The sequence below is a fragment of the Petaurus breviceps genome, unplaced genomic scaffold, assembly GCF_028583685.1.
Source record: "Petaurus breviceps papuanus isolate PSGF00001 unplaced genomic scaffold, PetGlider_PUasm1.0 37, whole genome shotgun sequence".
NCBI lineage: Eukaryota > Metazoa > Chordata > Mammalia > Diprotodontia > Petauridae > Petaurus > Petaurus breviceps.
In genome coordinates, this window is record NW_027186296.1 from 100460290 (window position 1) to 100477760 (window position 17471).

Consider the following 17471-nt stretch of genomic DNA (forward strand, 5'->3'; position numbering starts at 1 on the left):
TGGGCCAAGAGGTGAGCTGTGTTTTGCCTTTTTTTGGGAAATCTGATGATGCAGGGAATTAGGAAGAAATCTGACAGCAGCAAGCCCAAGAGGTTGAAAGGAGATGATCCCCTTGGTCCTTCCTATATAATCTTGGAGTCGCAGAGTAATCTAATTGAAAGGTACCTTAGAGGTCCCCAAATGCAAAAGTTTATTCTGCATCCTCTTGGGTCTGATTGCAGTGCAGCTTAGGTATCCAGTTTATGAAGCAGCTATGATAGAGGTTACTAGGTGTCAGTCCAGTGATTCATCCAGCGACATGGGAGTTGGCCTCTTGCTCTCTTGGCTAGATAAATAGCTGGATGACATTTAAACACACATGTCCCAGGGAAAATGTTTTTAAGGCTGTTTAGGTTCCTTTATTTTTGAGTCAGAATGTTAGGGCTAGGAAAACATCAGAGGTCATCATGGCAGTCTTCCTATTGCCCTGTCTCTCTCTCTATCAATGTGAGCCTATATAATTGTGAAAGATCCCAGGGGACATAAAATCCATGCAGCCCCCTTCTATGCTTATAGAAAGGCACAGACATTGCAATCAAGAAGGTGACAATCTAGGTAGAACATTATTTGTAACAATAACAGTTCATATTTGTGTAGCATCTTACAATTATGAAGGACTTTATATAATTAATTAAGTTGGTCCTCACAGCAATCCAGTGAAATGAATGCTACAAACATTTTTATTCTCAAATGCCATTTGAGGAGATTGGAGCCCAAAGTGGTTAAGTGACTTGCTCAAGGTCATGAAGTTAGTAACTAACAGTAATGATACTATAACCCCTATCTCCTGATACTAAGGAGATGTTTCTTTCACCATAAAGTAGTGAAAAACATGCCTCTTCTATTTTTGACTGTTTGTAAGACAATCAAGCCAAAGAGTTTAGTGACTTAATAGGGAGAGGGTAGAAAATGGTTAGTGAAGTTAGAAACCTAGGAGAATCATGGCTGACATCATAACAACTGAAAAGAAAATTGCTGAAGTTGTCAAGGGCTTCTAATATTTAAAGCTGGAAGCAACGTCAAAGATTACTGGGTCTAGTTCTGTTCATTTTATAGATGAGGAAACAGACCCAGAGAGATTAAACAATTTGACAGGATCACATAGGTTTAAGTGAGAGGCATGGTCAGAATTTGAATTTAGGCCATCAAATCATAGACTAGGGATGGGGAACCTGTGGCCTTGAGGCCCCATGTGAGGGGCCTCCTTAATAAAAGGATTTGTTTTGTAAAACTTGGACTCAGTGAAAAAGTTACACCCAAGGACCTAGAAGGCTACATATGGACACAAAGCTGCAGGGTGTGCCGTGCCCCTCAAGTCATAGACTCTTAATTAGGTTTGGAAGGGACCTCAAGAGATCATCTGTTCCAAGCTGCACCTGAAGAAGCATTCCCTCAAAATGGCCCTGACAAGAGCCTGAGAAGGGAGGTGAATCCATTGCCTACTCAGGCCATTTATTCTACTTTTTGATAGCTTTGATCATTAGTAAGTTTTTCCTTATGTCAAGTTAAAATTTGCCTTTTTGTAACATCCACCCATTATTCCTAGTTAGTGCTAGAGCAAGGCCTAACAAGTCCAATCTCTCTTGTACAGGACAATCCTTTATCCCTGACCCCTACCTCCTTCCATCCACACCCCAACCTCTTTGGCAAGAAATATCTTCAATTCCTTCAACCAATATCATGGTAGCCACTAACCATCTTGATTGTTCATTTCTGAACACTATCTTATCAAATGTTCTCCCTAAATTGTGGTGTCTAGACATGAACATAGTAGTCCCAAATGTGATCTGACTAGGGTATAATGTCCAGTAGGGTCAAACTCATGGCCCCAAGGCTCACAAAATTCTCTAGTGTGATCCAACCACATTAAATTGTAATGGGTGGGGTGGGGGAGGGGAGAAAGGGAGATTAGGTGGTGCAGTGAATAGAGCACTGGCCCTGGAGTCAGGAGGACCTGAGTTCAAATCTGGCCTCAGACACTTGACACACTTTTTAGCCATGTGACTTTGGGCAAGTCACTTAACCCCAATTGCCCTCCAAAAAGCAAAAAAAAAAAAAATTGTAATTGGAAAATGTTGGGAATTGGGAATTAAAATAAATAAATAATTTATTTCTGAATAAATATTCCCAAATAATCGAGAAATAAATAAAATTAAATAAAGTAAATTGGGAAATAAATAAAAATACATTGAGACATAGATAATGTTGATTTGAGGTTTTCTAAGTCAACATGCTGAGGTGGAGATCTATTCCTATTTGAGTTTGGCTCCATTCTGTATATAGACTATGACCTCCTCCTCTTATACATTGAACATCTCTTTTTCTTTTTTTTTTTTAATTTAAGCAACTGGGGTTAAGTAACTTGCTCAAGGTTACACGGCCAGTTATTTCTGGGTGTGGTGCTAAGTATCTGAGCCCGGATTCGATCCCCAGGTCATCCCGACACTGGGACCAGTGCTCTTACTCATTGTGCTACCTGGCCGCTCCAATTGAACATCTCTTAATGCAAACTAAGATAAGTGACTTGTCCAGAGTCACACAGCTAGTAAGTGTGTGATGTGAGACCACATTTGAACTCAGGGAGATGAGTCTTCCTGACTTTCACGCCCAGCACACTATGCACTATAGCGCCCCCTGGTGGCCCAGAGTTCAGTTTTCTGCTGACACCCTCAGATCACTTTCAGCTGAACTCCAGCCCAACCACACCTCTCTATCTGGTACAGTGATGACATAGAATCATGGTATTAAATAATCTGGAGTCCAAAGGGGCCTTAGAGATTATATAGTATAGCTCCCTCATTTTATAGATGAGGAGATTACATGGAAGAGGAGTCACAGAATCTTAGAGTTGGAAGGATGGAATGAAGCAAGGAAAACAAACGTTTATTAAGTGCCAACTGTGTGCCAGGAACTGTGCTAAATGCTTTGCAAATATTGTCTCATTCACTCCTCATAATGACTCTAGGATGTAGGTGCCATTATTATCCCCAATTTACAGAAGAGAAAACCGAGGCAGCCAAAGGTAAAGTAACTTGCCCAGGGTCACACAGCTAGTCTCAGGCTAGATTTGAACTCAGGTCCTCCTGATTCCAAGGACAGTACTCTATCCACTGTGCCACCTAGCTGCCACCACAGGGACCTCAATAGTAGGAATGTATTTTTTTTTTTGCCTTTTTTTGGGAAGGCAATTGGGGTTAAGTGACTTGCCCAAGGTCACACAGCTAGTTTTTGTGTTAAGTGTCTGAGGCCGGATTTGAACTCAGGTCCTCCTGACTCCAGGATCGGTGTTCTATTCACTGCACCTCCTAGCCGCCCTAATAGTAGGAATGTGTTAAGAATCTAGGTTCCTATTTTCTACTACGAAGGCCCATCTCAGGGTTCACGTGGACCAGGTTTCAGCCTCAAAAAAAGACTAACCTCTAAAGAGAGGTGCTAAGCTTTTATTCTCATTGTCTCTCACTCATTACATTTCCACCCAGAATAAGATTCTGGGGAAAATTTCTAAAACAAAATTTAGGTTTGGTCTATGTCTAAGATCTCTTATAACAAGAGAGAGAGAGAGAGAGAGAGAGAGAGAGAGGTCCTTTGGCATCATGGTTGGTCATTATGTTAATCAGAAGGCTCAGGTCTCTGAATAAATTGTTCTCCTAGTTTGTTCAATTGACTCTGAATCAGTCCATAATCCATATTTTGTCTGAAATGGTCTATTTCTTCATTTCTTAGGTCATCAGCATTCCATTCCATTCATAGATTATGCTTTGTTCAGCCATTCCACAAGTGATAGGAATCCCCCTAATTTCCAGTTTTTTACCACCATAAAAAGAGTTGTTATAAATATTTTTGTATATATGGGTCATTTTCCTCCTTAATTTCTTTATGGGGTAATGGACCTAATAATGATATTGCTGACTCACAAGGTATATATACACACCTTAGTAGTTTTATGGTCATAGTTTCACATTGCCTTCCAGAATGATCCTCCCAATTCATGGCCCTACCAATGGTACTTCAATGTGCCTATTTGCTTTCAGCCCTTCTGTATCGTCAATGCAATATTTACACCACCCACGATCACGATAAAGACTGTGACTATAAGTATCACGTGACGTTTGATTGCAAAATATACCAAACTCTCTAGACAGAGGATAGAACTGAAGCATTTATTTAGACACCAGAAAATCGAATTCCAAAACCAGTAAGTCTATTCCATCATAGTACCAAAGATATTCAGAAGTCATAATAACGCTTAGAGCCACAGCATCCTTCAGCCTTTCCACAAACCAATACAAGATCAACATCTACTCACAAGCCTATCCGACTCCTTGCCTGAGCACCCTCTCTCTCCCACCATCTCACTAGCTCTGACTAGCTTCCTGTGGGCTCTGCTGCACCCTTCAGCAAATTCCCTCCATCACAGGCTCCATGTGATTACATTCAGCCTATCAGGGGGCAGAGTTTACTTTCAAAGTAGGAGAGGTCTTCAAACTCCCCCCTAGGTCTATTAAGGGGCAGGGAAGATCTTCAAATTTTCCTTCCCATTACACCTTCCAACATGAGTAATTTTCCTTTTTGTGTCAACTTAACAAAATTTCTTCAACAGAGAGAAATGAACAATTGCTAATGTAGTCGTGGTGGCTAGGTCGCACAGTGAATAGAGCATGGACCCTGGAGTCAGGAGGATCTGAGTTCAAATCTGGCCTCTTAACACTTAAGACACTTAACACTTACTAGCCATGTGACCCTGGGCAAGTCACTTAACCCCAATTGCCCTGCCTTCCCCCCTCCAAAAAGCAAAAAAAAAAATAATAAAAAGACTATTATTAAAAAAATTGCTAATGTAGTAACTATAGACATTGAATTAGTTTTTTTGTGTTATGGCAGTTAGGTGACATGGTGGGCAGAGTGCCAGACCTGAAGTTAGAAGACTCAACTTCCTGATTTCAAGTCTGGCCTCAAACACTGTAACCCCAGACGAGTCACTTAACTCTGTGTGACTTGGTTTCCTCATCTATAAAATGAACTGGAGAAGGAAATGACAAACCACTCAGGTATCTCTGCTGAGAAAACCCCAAATGGGGTCATGGAGAATGAGACATGACCAAAATGACCTGAACAATGAGAAGTGCAACCAAACACTCAATTTGTTCATATGAAGATTAAAATCAATGCCAATTTGGAATTATGAATAAGATATAAAGGGGATGCACCATATAATAGTGATAGTTCCAACCTAACCTGTTCAAATAAACCCCTAAGGGTAAAAAATGTGAAATGGAAATGGAATGAGGAAAATATATTGATATGGAATGTCACAATGTGTTACAGAGATGCGTCATGGATATAGAATGACTCTTACAAGATGGCAGAAAAGTCATGAAACCACCTTAACCAGTAAACACTTGATATCCCACCTCAGTGGAAAGTCAAGGGCAATCCTGATATAGGAAAACTAAATTTAGGGAAGAAAACCCCAACTGGTTTGCAAATCTTTACAGAGGAGGGTAATAGGAGATTCTGAGCAGTATTGTCTCACAAAACAATGAGAAGCAAAAGGAGGAAAAAGAGTTTTGCAGATAGCTTAGTATGAAATTCGCTTAATCAGATCATCTGAAGAACATTTAAAGATGAAACTTGAAGAAGATCAATAAATAGGTGACAATTCAAGAAGTTCTATAACAGACTATTTTTTTTTTTTACTAATGACAGCGTGACCACCATATTTGGATTTCATGAAGAAGTGGAAGTGGCTCTAAAGACAAAGGGAAGAGGGACTGGACTTAAACATGTATATACAGAGGAAATTCACACCAGAGGCAACCCAGTTTTGAAAACATTGAAGCATAGATTATCAAGATATTCCAAAGAAAGGAAGTCACAAAATCATTTGGGGGAAAAGTAATCAATTACCTACCTGCATGCCTATTTTTATACGCATAAAATTTATTTGAATAATCTTTATAAAAATTGAGGGTATCCTTAATGAAAAGAGAGCGAAACAGGCAAATTTGCACAAATGATATTCTACAGCAGATCACATCTGTGCAGATCCTTCTGTTTATTGTTTGTTTATTATTTTTAAAGTATTTGATCAGCAGAATGAAATGCATTCACATAGGCTTTCTTCCAAAAAGGTATCTTACGTGCATATGTTAAAATCATACAAGATTTCTTCAAAGACTTCTCAACAAGAAATCACTGCTTAACAATCCTCTATCAATATTAAGTAAGTGATGTATAGTTCAGCTCAAGTGGTTCATCATACTCTATGCCTTTCCAAATACTAGTTGCTAGTACTTCACCTACCAAAATTATTACATAAATTTTGTACATATAGACATGTAAATATATGTATGTGTACATCCATATAGACAGATATGCTCAGTCATTTTCAGTTGTGTCTGGCTCTCCATGACCCTATTTGGGGTTTTCTTGCCAAAGATACTTGAGTGGTTTGCTTCTCCAGCTCATTTTACAGATGAGGAAACTGAAGCAAAAGGGGTTAAGTGACTTGCCCAGGGTCATACAGTTAACAAGTGTCTGAGGCCAGATTTTAACTCAGAAAGATGAGTCTTCCTGATTCCAGGTCTGGCATTCTATCCATGGTACCACCTAAATGCCCAATAGATATGTGTGTGTTTGTATATGTGTGTATATGTAAAATATATATGTATGCATATATGTACACACATATAAGTACATATGTGTGCATATATAGAATACACACACACATATATACATTCACTAGGCTATACATTCCTTAAGGATGAGGACTGTTTCACTTTTGTCTGTATTTTCAGTGCTTGATAAATATTTTTTGATTGATCTTACATTCTTCTGACTATGTCAAATGATACAGAAAACAGGAAGATATATGTTCACCTAAGCTGTTCAGCTCTTCAAGGAGGATGTCTACTATAGAGTTCAAATTTTTAAAAAATATTTCTAATAGGTGAAAAAGTTCTCCTGAGTTCTTTTATGTGGATAACACTGGGCTGGTAGCCCTGAAATATTATAGAACATATCAAGTGAAATATGCAACCACTCAAAATAATTTCATGTAATAGTCCCCAGAAAAAGAACAATGTGTAATGTCAGTTTTCCGAACTATGTATTATATGAATCTGGGTAGACAGTGCAATGAATTGGTGATAAGTACATGTGCCCTGAACACATACTGTTGATGGGCAGTGTGCAGGACCTAGACTTGAGTAGGAGGAAGAGAGTAGATTGACTTACATTTGGGAAATTGCATAACACTGTCAACAGTTCCAAACTGCCCCTGAAACAAAAACCTAGCTTTTAACATCAAATTCTTTTGGCAATGCTATATGGTTATGGATTATCAAACATTATCTAAAGAATCAAAGTTGTGGGTGATGCAAAAAGGCAATGGAGAGACTTAAGCTGGGTATAAATAAATTATAGCAGATTACCACATGTTCAAGAGGTGCCATAAAGTATCATCGAAGTGGCATTTATTTAGTTTTGCAAACAAACTGGTCCAGGTGAACCAGCCATGAATTGAATGTGAAGATTAACTTACAGCCAATCTAAACCCTTCGTTGGTACTCATATAATGTTAAAAGATCCAAAAGAAAGTCTCTAGCCTGTTGGCCAGACTCCCTATGGAGTATTTTTGGGGAGACACAGATAAAGCTAAACAAAATAAGCAGATGTAATTGGGTTTCAAGCTTCACCAACTTCACCATTCACCTGAGGACCCTCATTGACGTTAACGGATGCATACAAATATAGAAGACATACAGTTTGAAGGCAATAAATTCCTTATATATAAATATTGAAGATGTACAGTTTGGAGATAATAAATTCCTTATATTATACTCTTTTGTGTAAAGCATGAATTCATTATGTCTTTCATAAATTGACTTCTTTCAATAATAAAATGACTTCTTTTGCTATCTGATTTCTTGTAAGCTTAGAAAATTGGGATGGGCTGGGGAAGAGGCCATGAATCCATGAGAGCTACTGTTACAAACAAAGCTCAAACAAATCACTCTGCTTTGTAGAACGCTCCTAGAAACTGCAATGCCACTGATGGCTTATTTTCTGCTCTTTTGCTTATATTTTGTTATCTTTGGATGAACTAGTGACTGCTCTCAGGTGGTTAACCAAGCAGGATAAGATAAGAAAACTGCCTAAGTGTGGCAATTCTACTTCTTTTGTGAAAGGACAGAATAATGTTGGGTTTTTTATCTGCCAGAGCATCTAGGATGGATTTCTTTTTCTTTACTTAAAAATGTCATTGGAATCTAAAGCTCTCAATAGTCATCCAATGTTTTTACCATTTGGGTACTCTCAAGTGATGTGGTGTCCAGAGCATTAGATGTCTTAAGTGTCTATACTTGTCTTATAATACTAGTCTTGCTACTTGCCACATGAACCTAGACAAGTCCCTTAACCTCCTCAATCTTGAGTTTCTCCAAATGTAAGACAGGTATACTATTGCTCACCTTGCTTATTTCATAGCATTGTCAGAAGAACACATAAAATAATATGTATAAAGAGAGGAATTCATTTAATCTCTTTATAAAGAGTTAAATTAACTTCTCATGTGTAAATATTCCTATTTTGCCTTATGTTTTCTAGAATGTATATGAGTGATTCATACTTATTTATATTTACATAGAATTTTAGAGCTTATAAATTTCTTTCCTTATTACTATACTGTAAAAATGGGGTGATATGGTAAAAGGAGAACTGGACTAAGAGGTGGAGAATGTGGATCGGAATTCTGGCAGTATTTATTCAGGACCTTGAGCAGGTTGCTTTACCTTTCTGAGACTCAGTTTCCCCTTCTGTAAAATAAGTGAACATTTTATTGGAGGAGCTGAATAAAATCAGTCTTGATATTGTTGCTATAAATGAAACCAGAGGACAAAAGGACAGTGGAACCAAATGGAAGGATGGTTCACTTGTACTCCTCAGGGACATAAATCAAAGAGCCAGAAGAATTGATTCTATTGTGTGTCTAAAAGTAAGAAGATATTACATTAAAGTTATGGTTCACCAAAAGGATAATATAAATGTATATGGTGGTCAAGAATGTACTGCACATATTAGCAATGAAGAATGACTCAGAAGAAGTAGAATTAAGGATGTCATCAATGAGATGGGAAAAAGAAGTGGCATGGATGTAGAGCAGGAAGAAAGAATAATGAACATATATGTTTTGCTGGTCTCTGCCAAATGCAAAGAGATGCTGAGGAAGGTCCCCAGCACATTGGGTGGGAAGATTTCTGAGCAGATGTGGGCAAGACTGACAGCATGAAAAGGCATGGATGGCTTGTGCACCACTGGAGGGAGGACCTACATTGATGAGATCCCAGATGCTTCAGAACATCAAAGAAGGCTCTGTCTGTGAGGTAGGTAGGGCAAGTATCAAGATCTCGATTTCACTGATGAAAAAACTGAGGCTCAAGCCACATGACTTGCTTTTGGTCACATGGTGTATAAATCTTGAATTCAGGTCTTCTGATTCTAAGAAGGTCTGTGCCCCTTGCAGGACAGAGTACTATCTCTCTTAACTAGCAATCAAGATTATAGCAGTTACAAAGGCTGGCATTTTTCCAGCCAGAGTCCTCCAAAGAGCTCAGCATTTTCATATCTATTACCTTCCTTTGATGAAATTTATCATGCCATCTCTAGAGACAGAAACAGAATTAGAGAAATGTAAGGTGACTTGCCCAAGATGTCATGGTCATCCCTCTTCTATTTTCTGAGGGGATCCATACCTGTGATTTCATTGGTGTGGAGAATTTCCAGTGAGAAATGCATAGCATTTACATAGTGCTTTAAGGTTTGCAAAACACTTTTACATATGTTACCTCATTTTGTCATCACAACAATGCTGGGAGGCAGGGTGATATTATTATCCCCATTTCATAGATGAGGAAACTGAGGCAAAGTTTAAGTGATTTATCCAGAGTCATACAACTAGTAAGTGTTTGAGGTTAGATTTGAACTTTGGTCTTCCTATCTACGTGCTACCTTTTCTACTACCAACCTGTCCAGAATGTTAATTGCATCCATCTATATGTATCTGCAGTTTTCTATGTCTTATGTTCTTAGAATGTTTCCAGGGATGTTAAGAGGACAGTCAGTATGTTTCATAGGTAATATTTGAACCCAGGTCATCTTGACTCCAAGGCTGCCTCTTTATCCACCACACCATGCTGTATCAACTTTTAAAAAAATTTTAATTGGCGCAGCTAAGGTGGCACAGTGAATAGAGCACCTGAGTTCAAATCCAGCCTCAGACACTTAACACTTATTAGCTGTGTGACCTTGGGCAAGTCATTAAACCCCAATTCCCCGCCCTTTCCCCCCCCAAAAAGAAAAAAAAAAATTAAATCATGACACTTGATTGTCATTCCAGCAATCTTTTATAATAGAAACACTCTTGATTCTCTCTTTCTAGGTGTGTGTCCTTGATGAAGGATGGAATTTCTCCTTGTACCATTCAGACCTATTACTTGGCTGCCTGCAAGGTAACTCATGCTGGTGACCTACCACATAGGGGACTCAGCTTTTCTTACTTGTAGCATTAGCTCTGCTCAATATTCAAATAGCCAATGCATGTGTTTCCGTTTAGCATCTGATACATGCATAAATAAGAGGGAAGCTCTGTGGCACAGTTGATAGAGTGCTGAGCCTAGAATCAGGAAGACTCATCTTTCTGAGTTTAAATCTGACCTCAGACACTTCCTAGCTGTGTGACCCTGGGCAAGTCACTTGTTTGCCTCAGTTCCTCATCTGTAAAATGAGATGGAGAAGGAAATAGCAAACCGCTCCAGTATTTTTGCCAAGAAAACCCAGATGGGGTCATGAAGAGTCCGACATGACTCAAATTACTGAACAAAAGCAACAACAAAAACGTTCCAACATTGAAAAGTTGGAAATGACCTTAGAGGTTGTCTAGTTCACCCCATTCTTGAATCATAATCTCCTCTACCATCCAAACAGAACAAATCACTGCAGACAAGGTCTAAGACTGAGTACAACAGGACTCTCACCTCCCTCATTTTAGATACTGTGTTACCCTGTTGGTCCATATCAGTTTTTATTTTCCAAATCAACTTATCTAATTTCCCCTGATTTTGCAGCTGATTTTTGGAGCCATTTAGTAGAACTTTCTAGTTGTCCTTATTAATTTTCATCTTAGAGTCTGTCCATTCTAAGTTGTCAAGATCTTATTGGATCATTTCGGAACTCAAAGAATGTTATAGTGGGAACGATATTAGATCATCTAGTTCAATCCACTATTCTTACATTTGAGAAAATTGAGATGCAGAAGGGGCAGCAACTTTCCCAAGGACACACAGTGTTATCAGTAGGGCTCAGACTCAGATCTCTAGATTTCTAGAGTCCAAGGTTATTTCCAAATAGGGAAAATCTATCTACAGAGCCTCTCTCTCTTACAGTTTCATCCCTTCCTCTCAGAACACTTCTTCCTCCTAGGATTTTCAAGTTGTCATCCCAAAATAGACTCCCAAATCCTTCATTCTCTAAACATTTCCAATCCATGCTTCCTTTAAAACTTTTATCTTTTCTCTGCCCCACACCCTCTGAACCCTGTCCTCAGAGGCTAATTAATTTGATAAACTAATATATTCAGGAGTAGACTGACCCGCTCATAACCAACACATGAGGGTTGATTGTAAAATTCTCGCTGTATGGACATTGGCTTTTGGAGAGCCAATTATTAAACATTTAGCAGCACATCACTATTTTTTTTTAAGCAATTGGAGTTCAGTAACTTGCTCAAGGTTACATGGCCAGTTATTTCTGGGGATGGTGCTGAGTATCTGGGCCCAGATTTGATCCCCAGGTCATCCCAACACTGGAGCCGGTGTTCTTACTCAGTGAGCCACCTGGCCGCCCCTAAGTAATTGGGGTTAAGTAACTTGCTCAAGGTTACACGGCCAGGTGTTTCTGGGTGGGTGCTAAGTGTCTCAGCCTGGGATTTGATCCCCAGGTCATCCCAGCACTGGAGCTGGTGCTCTTACTCACTGTGCTACCTGGCCGCCCCCAGTACACCACTATTAAGATACTAATGGAAAGATCTCTAGACTTAGAGTCAGCAGACCTGGGTTTGAATTCCAGCTCTGCCATTCATGAGCTCATTAAGATATTTTACCTCCATGACCTTTAGTCTCCTCATTCAGATTTTTTTTATCACCAGCAGAACAACTCTAAAGAGTCATATCATTAGTTAATTCCAATTTCAGAATGGCAGATTCTCAAGGACAGGGCAGCTAGATGTCACTCTCTTCTTTAATGGAGAATGATTTTGGCAGAGCATACCTCCTTCCCTCTCTGCTGTAGGATGTTTTGTTATCAAATAAGACCTCACTAACTCAGAACCCAAGACCCAATGCTAGCAGATGACTTTGTTCAATATATGTAGAACATAAGATGAAGAAAAACTGCAGAAACATACAGAGAGATGCAATTAACATCTGAAATGCTGGAGCCAGCTCATACTAGCTCAGGAAAGCTGGTTGTTAAATTTTCAGCATGAGCATTTATAGCTCCAAAATCAGTAAATACTACAGATCAGGATTTAATGTATTGTTTTGCTGACTGTTTAGACTTGCAATGGTGGTTGTGAGGATCAAGTGAAATGGTATTTGTAAAAGACTTTAAAACAAAAGATGCAACATACATGTCAGCTGTTATTTCATCCCTACTGCAGGGTACACACTGCCTTAACCAAAATGGGAGTGATCCTGACTGGTGGGAATGTCAGATAGCCAATGAAGCTAATAGGGGAGATATTTTTGGTGGATCTTTCAAATTCCATATATCCAGGGGTGTGCTGGAGCGAGCTCATACTGGCTTAGGAGAGCTGGTTGTTAAATTTTCAGCATGAGCATTTATGACTCTGAAATAATTAAATATTAATATTTTTATAATTAATTAATATATTTTATATATAATAATGTAATTAATAATTTAATAATAAATCTTAAATATCAAATCAGGATTTGATGTATTGTTTTGCTGATTGCCTAGACTTTAAAAAGCAATGGAGAAAATGTAAAAAAAAAAATTCAGATTAGACTTAAAAGTGTGTTATATGTACAGTTTTCAGAGAACTCTTATTAAATAATTACCAGCATATTTCTGAATGCATGCCTTCTCAAAAGGACTAGCTTTTCTCCTAATTGTGAAAACCCTCAACTGAACATCTAGGACAATGCTGGTTACCTACTATTTCTCATCTAGAATCTTGTGGACCCCACCCCATGAAAGAAACAGGTGGCAGGAATTACAGTCAACCCCAATTTTTAGATAAATACTGAAGCAGAAAGCCATTTAAAGAACATTCCTTAGAGATAATTAGATACCCAGAACAGATGACCTAATTTCTCTTGGGTACAGTGAAAATGCTGGTATTGGGAATCAGAGGACCTGGATTTGCATTCAGACTTTGCTGCCTACTAGCTGTGTGATCTTCTTCTGGGTCTCAGTTTACTCAACTGTAAAAGGAAGGATTTTGTTTAGATGATCTCTGAAGTCCCATTGAAACCTTGTTGAAATAACAGACCTTTCTATCTTTCTCCTATACTCCCTATCATGTACAGAACTTACAAAAGAACCATCTCAAATATTGAATTACCTTAGTTATTCTATCCTTTTTTATCTTTTGTAATGTCATTACTTGCGGGACTATGCAGATTTCTCATAAGAGCTTGGTTTTCTTTCTTTTCCTTGTGGGGGAGGTAAGAGGGAGAGAAAATAAAGTGCTTGTTAATTGAAAAAAATAAACGTCACCTGTGTGGTCAGTGAGCTCCATACCAGGCTACAGTTTTACAAAACACCTGTTTTTCAGTGGTTTGGTAAATACTAGGTCTCACCACGAGATGGTGCCCAGAGCTCATAAGTGCCTTGGCAAATCCAATTTTTTTCCATCTCAATCAGTACAAGGAAGAATTACTGATCACTGCCTGCGAGAAGTGGCTAGAAATGAACTTGGTTCCCCTGATCGGGAGGCAGATTTCCCTCCGGACAATACCACAAGAGCTACTGCAGAAAGTGCTCAAGTCCCACAGGTCAGTGGGTGACCCCTCAGTGACTGTCTCCTTTGACTGAGGATTGAAGGCTTGGGAGGGGGATGGAAATACAGCAGAGCTGGAGAGTGGATGGTGAAAGAAGGGGGAAAGAGAGTTGAGTTTTGTTTTTTTAGGAGTTTCTAGTATTGGCACCCTCAGTCTCATTCCCTAAAAGCTTTAGGATTCCCCGGGGCAGAGGATGAAGTAGCAGGTCATGTGGGCATCTCTTACAGTCTTGCTTCCAGTGTTATAAAGGGAAAGATATGCTGTTCTCCTTTTTATGCCCCAGACCATATTTCCCCTCTGTGTAGATGAGGGGAAAGGGAAGATGGAACAGATCACAGTCATGGCCATGATCATAGATCCCAAGCAGGAAGGGCCTTTATAGATTATCTGGTCTACCACTTTCATTTTACAGATGGAGAAACTGAGGAACAGAGAGGTTAAGTGACTAGTCCAAAGTTACTCAGATAGTAAGCAGATCTGGGAACCTTTGTGGAGTTCCTCTAAGGGGTGGATGTGGGAGGCTTCTTTCTATGATCTGTCCCAGAGGCACATCATTCTTTCCACTCCACCTTACTATAAATCTCTACCCCTGATTCCACATTAGGTCTTGCAGAAACAGTTGCAGGTATTGCTTCCCCTCCTCCTTTTGGATCAAATACTTCAGATTCCCCAAGAATGCTATTTATAAGGGGGATGGATTTTGAAAGTGAGAATTGAATTGCATTAGGGATCCTACTAGAATTTTAGGTGTGAAATTTGAAATAAGTGTTTTCTTCACATCACCTCAATGAAAATCAACAGAACAGCTCTAAAGAGTCATATCATTAATTAATTCCAATTCCAGAATGACAGATTCTCAGGGACAGGGCAGCTAGTTGTCACTCTCGTCTTTAATGGAGAATGAGTTTGGCAGAGCATACCTCCTTCCTTCTCTGCTGTAGGATGCTTTGTTATCAAATAAGACCTCACTAACTCAGAACCCCAAATCCAATGCTGGCAGATGACTTTGTTCAATACATCATCCTCTCTCTGTCTGGGTGCAGAGAAAAAGATGTTTTGAAATGGTTGGATTAAAGATAAACATGTCATCCCTTGCACTTTCAAAACATTCCCACTCCCTTGGAAAGAGTGTGTTGTCGTACCCTGGTAGTATTTGACCAAGGGCGGAGAGGAGTGGGGGGAAGAGGAGAAGCATTTGACCGTAACCCAGAAAACTGGAGGTGGGATGAGGAATTAATTTCAAAATTATAGCAGGGGTGGAAAAGTGGCCAAGAAACTGAAATGTCTAGCGTCTCGTCTCCAGAACTAGGGTAGATGTGACTGTCTTGTGTAAACTGGCACCTTTCTCCTTTTGTCTGGTCCAAAGTTCTGTCTGCACAGTGAGTACCAAAATTACTACAAACTAACTTTAGTGTTCACGTAAATAGCACCTCTCCCTGAATGAGCTAGGGCTGGGGTGGCCAGCCCCTGTGGGAGGATAAAGCCAGATGACCAAAGCTTATAACCAACCAAAATCCTCATGCCCTCATCCAGACGATCTCCAAAGACCTAGTTTATGAAATGTTGCAATGTGAAGAGTCATCAGAAAGGGCAGGGGGCAAAGATTTTTAAGCAGCTCTTAAAAGGATGTGTAATTGACTCACTTTGATAAAAATATTGTATTTCCTAAGTAAGGTCCCACCTTTTAGTTTCACTGGCTTCCTTCAGATCTTAGCTCAAATTTCACTTTCTGCAGGAGACTTTTCCCAGTCTACCTGCCCTGCTAGAGCCTTCTACTCTGAGGTTGCTTCGTATCTCCCCTGAGGATCTTATATATACTTACTTATTTAGATGTTGCCCCTCCCCATTAGAAAGTAAGCTCTTTGAGGGCAGGAACTGTATTTGCCTTTTTTTTTGTATTGTATTTGTATTTTGTATTGTATTTGTATATTTTTGTATACGTTGCCTTGACACATAGTAGACCCTTAATAAAGGCTTTGCCTTCACTTGGCCAATTGGTACAGATGCAAAATGAGCAAATGTGGCTTAATTCCAGAAAGGCAGGTCTGTTCTAATAAAGAGAAATTTCTGAGATAAAAGAGGCTTTGTGTGAAGATACCAAGTGCTGAGCCTTAGAGAGGAAATTTCCTATCCATTCACCTAACCAAAACTTCCAGTTAACCCCCAGAAGGAGCCAGGTGGTACAGTGGGTTAGAGTGCTGGCCTTGGAGCCTGAGTTAAAATCCTGCCCAAGACACTTATTAGCTGTGTGACCTTGGGTAAGTCACTTAACTTCTGTTTACTTCAATTTCCTCATCTGCACCTACCTCACAGGATCCAATGAGATACTAAATGTAAAGCATTTTGTAAACCATATGAATACTATCGTCCATCCCCAAGCCTCATCATTCTTTCCACTGTACCTTACTGGAAATCTCCACCCGATTCCACATTAGATCATGCAGAGACGGTTGGGGATATGTGCTCGCTCCCATGCTTGCTCCCCCTCCTCCTGCTGGATCAAACCCTCCAAATTCCCATATATAATATGTTAATATTATTCCATCTGAGGGCCAGGGTGCCCAACCCCACAAAATTCCCTCAAGATACTTTGGGGACTACTTGGGCCTTTGGTGACTAGTATTTGGTGTTAAGGGCTAGTTGGGTTCTTGGGGAGGCTCTCCCTCTATTTTTCCATTAAATCCTAGTCTGGCCCTGTTCAGCTCATATAAGGGCTATGTGGCTTCCCTCTTTCCCCCCATTCCATATTGCATGGGCTTCTGTTCCTTTTTTTGGTGGGGGGGGGGCGGTTATTCTCCTTTCTGTAAACAGCCTGAAACAAAATATGTATGGTTTCCTGGAACTTCTTCTCCAGTGGTTTTTCCCATGTTTACTTGGGCAAGCAGTTTGAAGTTAATTTTCTTCTGAGAGGTCACCTCTAGGTTATTCTGCTGTATAAATTCCCAAATCCTATGTGACCCTCTTTCTTAGATGTCTCACTGGAACTTGTAGTTCTCATGGAATTACAAGGCCAGAGAAAATCCCTCCAGATGTCATTTTGCCCAGTCCTTAATTCTCCATGAAAGACTATTCGCATCATCCCAGAATAATACCATCCATTAAAAAATACCATTTCCTCCATGTTTCAATAAGTAGTGTTTATATACTAGAAGTACTAATTTTGAAACCAAAGATCCAGCTTGATGGTGAAGACCTCCATGTATCCCATCACTTGACTCTTGATTTCCTAAGCACCCTTAAAGATATTCACATTATTGTCATTATTTAAAATTGAGTCTTCCTATCTTGTCTAGCCTGCCAGAAGTACAGGGACATCTCACAGTCATATCCCACTACTAATTGTCCAGCCTT

General features: G+C 39.5%; 1 protein-coding gene across 1 annotated transcript in view; it reads left to right on the plus strand.

Moving 5' to 3' along the window:
- BTBD16 (BTB domain containing 16) overlaps positions 1 to 17471 on the plus strand; it is a 107029-nt gene that overhangs the window by 26937 nt on the left and 62621 nt on the right. The window contains exons 7-8 of the mRNA XM_069097406.1: positions 10478 to 10547; positions 13984 to 14114. Coding sequence (XP_068953507.1) covers positions 10478 to 10547; positions 13984 to 14114 — 201 coding nt within the window. The remainder of the gene's footprint in view (positions 1 to 10477; positions 10548 to 13983; positions 14115 to 17471) is intronic.